The sequence below is a fragment of the Electrona antarctica genome, assembly GCF_951216825.1.
Source record: "Electrona antarctica genome assembly, chromosome: 6".
NCBI lineage: Eukaryota > Metazoa > Chordata > Actinopteri > Myctophiformes > Myctophidae > Electrona > Electrona antarctica.
This window is the reverse complement of record NC_136811.1, coordinates 33915005-33922682: the sequence shown is the minus strand read 5'-3', so window position 1 is coordinate 33922682 and position 7678 is coordinate 33915005. Positions and strand designations below refer to the sequence as shown.

The following is a 7678-nucleotide window of genomic DNA, read 5'->3' as shown; positions in this document are numbered from 1 at the left end:
CTCAGCGAGATGACCTGTTACCCAATGAATAAAGGAATAAGGAGTGTTTATTTGTCACTACTCGTACAGGTACACGCAGCAAAATGCCAATGTGGCAAGGTCCACAAGACTGTGCTGACAGCAACACAACTCAGCAAAAAAAAAATTACAATAATAATTTAAACTTTTAATAATAGTAACAGTGTGTGTGTGTGTGGGGGGGGGGGGATAAGAAATAAGGTATAAACATGGATAGTGGATACAGATACATTTGTACTGCATGTATACATTATGAAGTAACACTTGAGCAATCTGTAGTGTACAGGATCAAATCACAGTTTTGAATGCAGTTTCGCTCTCAAATGGCACCTCTGCAATTCGAAACTAGCCCCCGTAAAACCTGAATCCCCCACCCACCCCTTTTCCCCCCTCATTGTATATGTTGTTTCCCTTTTTACCTCCTAATGATGATTTCCTGTTTTTGTACATCTCTAATTGTTATGATGAATTGAACATGGTGGGCCCTATTGTAAACAAGTGTAATACTTTATGGTGTCGTGTGTCGTCCACAGTTAACAGTTTTGTATTGAGTTGGGCTTGAAATGTACTGTAATTCTCCAATCTGTTAATAAATTCATCAAGCTTGCCTTCCAGAAGTACATTGTGCAGCAGTACCCAAAACCAACACTGGGAGGCAGCAATACACCTCTTAAAGAGCCGTCTATTGTGCCGGAAACACAACACGCAGACAGAGGAAGAAGTCGATTAGAAGAAGAACTTACTTCAGTTCCCTTGGTTTAGGCGCTAGCTCAGCTGTAATTTACACACTGAAATACTACACACCATGGCGGACGTATTGGACCTTCACGAAGCAGGAGGCGAGGATTTCCCTATGGATGAGGATGGTGATGGTAAAATTTACTATGCTTCACATTTCGGTGGCTAGTTGTAGAACCAAACATTAGCACGAACGCAGTCCGCGACTGGGAGCTATGCTCCGCAGGCCAGCTCTAAGCATGCGTGGTGGCGGGCCTTGTGTGATGCTAGCTAAGCTAACGTTGCTAATTTGCCCACGAGCTGAACATTTTGTAAAATAGTTTGTGCTCATATTATTGCATACTATTACATACTATTCGGCAGTTAAACAAGGTCGAGATGTAGCAGAATTACACAAAGATTACTATTTGACCGTATAACAACTTAACAAGCCACACTAAACGCGTCCAACATTCCGGCCTGGCAAAATATCATCTCAAGTAATTGGTGTTTCTATTTCACAGAGAGCATCCATAAATTGAAAGAAAAGGCGAAGAAAAGGAAAGGAAGGGGCTTTGGTTCAGGTATGTTACTTTTTTTTATTAGTATGACTAAAGTGTATTTCTCCTCTATAATCGTGGCAATAATATATTGCCGTGATATAATTGATCTGTGTTTGAGTAACCTACCTTCCACATTTTTTTCCCGGTTTCCCAGAGGAAGGAGCCAGGTCAAGAATTAAAGAGGACGTCTATGATACAGTGGAACAGGATGGCGATGAGCCAGGTCCTCAGAGATGTGAGTGCTTTGTAAATCGTATAATGAAAAATTATCACAATAAGTCATTGTCATCAACAAATGCAAACTATGTGCAAAAGAGTTGGGGGAAATTAAATTGGGAGCGTACCTATGTTCCCCAGGTTCTATGTTCCCCACCATGCAAAAAAAGTTCTTTGTTCCCCACTTAGAATAAACCTAAACCAGAAACCTAACCTAGTAATTCTAGTAAGACTAAAAGTATTTCGGCAACTTAGTCTTAGTGTTACTTTTAGTAGCAGATTCTTATTTAAGCTCAGTATTTGAACAATCCATTGAACTTTAGGCCTGCTTAGGCTACTTAAACTATCTAGTCTTAGCCAACTAAAGATTAACACTGGCATAAAATAAACAAACATAATTGCTCAGACTCTTCAACAAAGATGGCAACATTCTTTGTTCTGTACTTATACATACAATTGTATAGTACAAAGCACTGATGTCCTTAAACCAGAAACCTATAACGCTAACCCTAAACCCTAAGGTAATTTACAATTTAGGCATTTAGCAGACGCTCTTAATCCAGAGCGACTTACAATAAGCAAGAACAAAAAGCATGGGAATACATCACATAGTAAGGTAAGTGGGGAACATAGAACCTGGGGAACATAGGGATGACCCCATTCAATTTACCAACGTTGAAAGAAACCAGTGTTACACGTCCTTAATGGTGTCAGGGCATTCCACATTCCACGGTCGCAGAGTAGTAGAATGACCTTGGAGGAAAGCCTGGTCTCTGTTCCAAAAGTGCCGTGTGAACTGTGAACCGGTCTGGAATTAACCTCGCCTAACCACCAGGCTTTCCACCTCGGAGGAAAGCCTGGTCTCTATTTAATTTTGGGTATATGATCCGCTCGGGAGCTGATGATATCGTTACACTTACGTCATGTTGTATTGTTTTGTAGTTATCAAACCGGAAAAATAACAATAAAAGCTCTCGTAGCCTGTAGCTTTTATTGAGAAAAATTGGTTTGAGGGAAAAGGAAGTTCCGGAAGATTGATGACTACAAAACAATACTACAACATGACATAGCAATATCATCCACTCCCGACCGGTTCATGAATCCGAAATGGAATGGTGCCCATGCTAAAATGTGGGTGGTACCAGATCATGGTTGCTCCCTCTGGTGGTGTTGTGGGTGTCACTGGGTGTTGATGGCACTGTCCCATCTTTGAATACCGTAAATACCAATCCCATTGATATTTGCTTAAGTCTGTCTTCTACCCTGAGCCACCCCAAAGTCAAAGTGTGTTTTAGCCATGGGCTAAAGTGGAGAGAATAGCAGTGAGCACTGCCTAGCCTGGGATCGGATGCATTACCATTTTTGGGTTTGTGATCCGATCGGGAGCGGATGGTAACTATAACGTAATGTTGTGGTCACTGGTTTGTAGTCATCAGGCAGGAAACCACAAACCGGAATAAGTAGTACCCAAAATTCCCTGTGATCAAGGGCATCATAATTTTAAGACCTACCTACCCAATAAAAGCCCTGATGTGGTGTATGAATCCAACACATTTCTTCAAGTACTTCTTGGAATAGTTTGTTTGGTATATCCAGTGTTAAAATTGCTGCTATATTAAAATGGTTCAAGGTGGAAGGCGGATAAGAAAGCGGATTCATTCTGACTACTTGGTGACACTGAGTATTGTGTAGTACTGTGACACAGACCAGTGATGTAAATAGGTTTTCAATGTAATTGGTCCTGGGACCCAGGGGTGGTCTTTTAGATGGGTCCCAGGGACATGTTCAACAATGTTAGGAGTCATATCTTGTCAACGCAGCCTAACGCAGCAGCCTATTTGCAACACTGGACCAAATTTGGACAGTTAATGTTCTCTGAATTTAACACAGTCAAGTGCAAGTTGTCAGTGGGTTCTATGTCATTGTATTTAGTGCAGTACCCATCATTTGTGGGTGACTCCTGTCATTTACGTTGGTGTCATGGTCACGTCGTGTCGGTCATGATGCAGAAATGATTTCCTTGGCCTTACATTGTTGAAAACTAAGGTACAGTGAAAATAATAACTTTCACAACATTGTTTTGGGCAAACTATGTAGTACGTAAACCCTATGTACTGGTCCTCTCCTTTTTCCATCGGACAGCGGTAATGATGTTTTTGTGCCATGTTTTGAATGCATGCTGACATGACATCCTGTTCCATCTGTTGCATTGGTGCTGTAGCTGTGGAGGGCTGGATCCTGTTTGTAACTGGTGTCCATGAAGAAGCCACAGAGGAAGACATCCATGACAAATTTGCAGACTTTGGAGAGATAAAGAACTTGCATCTCAACCTGGACCGGAGAACAGGTTACCTCAAGGTGAGACTTGCAAATGACACAAGGAAAGGTAAAGGCATGCATTAATTTGCTTAACCCATTAAGGATTAAGCATGGGATTACATGTACTATATTACTATACCAGAAGAGAAGCGAGCGTGTCGCGTGCACGCATCCGCCTGGGTCACAGCAGACTGCTGGGCGAGCGCTGGCGCTTTGGAATGGGGGGGGGGGGGGGGGGGGGTCAGATCAACATATGGAATGAATTCTGTACTGGCCATATATCGAGCGTGTCTTGAGTGTACAGGGTTTGATGAGGGCGGATCAACATATGGAATATCAGAACATGTCAGCTCCATATATGGAGATCTTAATATTAATTAATATTGATGACATCACATGATGTCACAAGGCATGACTATATATGGGGTGTGACCAACTGACTTATGGGAAATGCACAATTTCATAGTTATGACCTGTGGTCGCAATAACATACTACTAACATCACAGATGTGAATCCACTTTTCAATTGTAGTATTTAACTGAGCCACAAGGTGGCAGTGTCATTTAAATTATGTACTTAAATACAATTGGTCTTTTGTTGAAGGTGGCTTTCCTCAGAATCAGGCTGGTTAATGTACTGTTGACGGCAGGTAGTAAATACTATTGAGTTCACAATCAGATTATGATTCACCTGTTAATGATTTGATTCTGTGATGTATCAAAAATGTCTATTACTGCACAATGTGCACATGGCTAGTACCATTTCACAAGTTAATACAAGCAGTTAGATTCATATTATGAATAATAATAATGCATACAATTTATATATCTCTTTTCAACCGTACTCCAGTCTCTTTACAGCTCCAAAAGAATAAAAATAAACTAGTTAAAAAGGTTAAACTAAGGGAAGGTAAGCAAACAAAGTATGGGGTGGGGATTTATGAAGGGAAAGCAAGTCTGAAAAGGTGGGTTTTGCGTGTGAGTTCCACAGTGAAGGGGCAGCCACTGCGAAAGCCCTGGCCCCCCAAGTTTACTTGTTGGACTTGTGTGGTTCCAGGAGGTTGGCAGTGCTTAACCTGAGGGAGCCGGTGGGGACATAAACTTCTTGTTAATTTATGAAGTGATTTAATGTGACATTTATATAATCACTCGCTTAAAATATTCAGTTCCAAAGTCTCGCCTTGTCACAAAGGGCGATCAGGTTTTTGCATAGCTGTGGAACTCACTGCCTGGGGACCGCAGGTAGGCAAACTCAGTATCCTGTTTTAAATCTCTTCTAAAAACCCACCTTTATCGCACAGCCATTTTGTAAACAGTTTATTGTATTTTTTTATTGTTATTGTGAAGCACTTTGTAAACTTGTTTTTGAAAAGGTGCTATGTAAATAAAGTTATTAAAATATAAATGTTAATCTAAACATTTATTGTAAACCAATATTCATAAAAATGCTGTAAGCAGACTTGTGAAAGTGTTCAATCCTTATTGTCCGAATTCACTCGAATTCTGCAGTGCATTGCAACTTAATGTTGTGCTTTGTGCTGCCTGTAATATTACAAAAATAAGGGTTTTCGTTGCAGCTCTAAGATGGGAGACTTCACAAACTATGACTGCATAGTGAAAACTGAATTTAACTGTGTTCAAGTCAATGTACCGGTGAAGCCTTGTCGTGCAACTGTCACTTACTGAAAGTAGCTGATCAGCGCTTGTACATCTTTTTTACATCAGTTGTTGAACCAACAACCAACTGAGGCCAGGCTATAATTGATTGCCAATTTGCCACATCACTGCACTAAAATATTTACCGGTATACTATATATCTAATATATGGTCATACTGTATAAAAAAAATAATATAGTATAGAGCTAGCCGCAATTTGCAACTCTAGATGGTGGATTTTTATGAAACAAGTTTGGCAGATTGAAAGAGGATAATTCAAGCTTGGCCTAGAGATGCAATATTGGTGAGATTAACGTAATTTAATACAAGCAGAACGCAAAAGCAAATTGGATGAATGGGGAGTCAATAGAGGGTATTGCAACTCTAGATTCATCCCATTAAAATATATATATATATATATATATATATATATATATATCTAGAGTTGCAAATTGCGGCTAGTATAGAGCACACACTATATATTAACAATTATGTAGTATAGAGAAAAGTGGATCAAGTATAGTTGCAGCTTTCAGAGTAGTAGTATAGTATGACCAACATAACCAATTAATGTTACATGCTCTGCACAAAATATGTACAGTATATGTGTAAATACAGCAGAAGAATTTACAGAATGTCCTGAGTGTACAGTGCTGCTTTGTTGTTGCCAGTAAATGGTGTTCATGGGTGAGTTTGGGATTTACGTACCTATCTTAAAGGGGCTGTTTACAGATACCATTCTATAAATACCTCCAAGGAATCAACTGAATTATGGGGCCTCATTCACACGTATCAAACACCGATCAAACAAATGTTTGGTAGTAGTTTTGTTTTTTTAGGCCACCACAATGCTTTTCCAATGGGAGTCACATGGTTTGACCAAACATTTGTGTCCACAGCCAGCATTCTCTGTTGAGCTTAATTTATACTCAATTGACATGTTAGCTTGTGCAGTATGTTTTAGTTAACGTTACATCATTGTGTTACCTGTCCTCCTCAGGGTTACACTCTGGTAGAGTATGAGACGTATAAGGAGGCCCAGGCTGCCATGGAAGGTCTGAACGGCCAGGATCTGATGGGCCAGCCCATTAGTGTCGACTGGGGCTTTGTCAGAGGGCCGCCCAAGAACAAAAGGAGGTGAGGCTTATGTTGTGTTGGCTGCATAGCCACTTATTAGGCCAGTCAATCTAAGATTTGACCCAAAAGAAATTGTAATAATCGTTCAAGGTTTTTTATGATCCTTAGGGTCACCCAAATAACAAATAATAATCAAAATCAGACCTGTCTGAAGTGAGTGGTGCGGTACTGTACTTGTGCTGTACTTACTGTACAAGCGCTCCTCCGTGTGTGTCTGTCTGCTTGCCTGCAAGCGACACTTGGTGGTGAAAATATGCTACTTCCGTGCTTGGACACAGCCAGGGACACACATAGATGTCTATAGGAGTGGTTGCAGTGGAAGAGCTCTAGTCTGAACTGTGATTCAGGTGATCTTTTACATGGACTTGACAGAGTTTTTTCTCACAGGAGTGGTGGACGGAGGCGCAGCAGAAGTCCAGACAGGAGGCGGCGTTGACCCTATCATTTCTCACCTTTCATTGGCTGTAGGAGGTGTCTGTCTCTTCCACAGGCAGTTTGTAATAACTTGTCAGCCACTTGAGAGGTTAATTTTAGCGCAATGACGCTATGAGTAATAACTGTATGGTGTCCAGTTGTGTGACATTTCTAAAGATGTTCTACAGAGAGGGAAAAATAATTCAGTAAATTGGCACGAATGGTCAACCTTACATTTTGTTAAACTTCTTTTTGTTGTCCTTTTCAAGACCAGCTGTTTTAGTAGTAGTTTTTGACCTTTCAAGACCAGCTGTTTTAGTAGTAAATCTGTGCTTTTCCCTTGGATATTTGATTTCAGGTTTGGTTATGTTTTGTGCTTTTCTTTTATATTACTTGGGAATAAAATAAAACTTTTAAAATGGTATCTGTGCTCCGGTGTGCTTTATTATTATTTTTTCATTAGCACTTCAAGTGACGTACACGTTACCGTTACATCATCCTAGATGACCTCACCCCAGTGAATGGTCCCACCCAGCACATTGTCGACTCGAAAGCACCTGTCACTCTGGACCCAGTACGCACCCATAGGCTACTTGAACACAACTCCATGCCCTTTATTTTTCTACGGCCAATTGGCA

The 7678-nt window shown here is 40.6% G+C and overlaps 1 protein-coding gene across 1 annotated transcript; it reads left to right on the top strand.

The window, feature by feature from the left end:
• Positions 1–702: 702 nt before the first annotated feature.
• rbm8a (RNA binding motif protein 8A) lies at positions 703–7462 on the top strand. Its single transcript, XM_079503371.1, is given in 7 exon segments — positions 703–890; positions 1260–1319; positions 1453–1533; positions 3736–3872; positions 6490–6607; positions 6610–6626; positions 7014–7462. Coding segments are annotated over 7 exon segments (561 nt in total). The 5' UTR covers positions 703–823; the 3' UTR covers positions 7095–7462.
• The last annotated feature ends 216 nt before the right edge of the window (positions 7463–7678 follow it).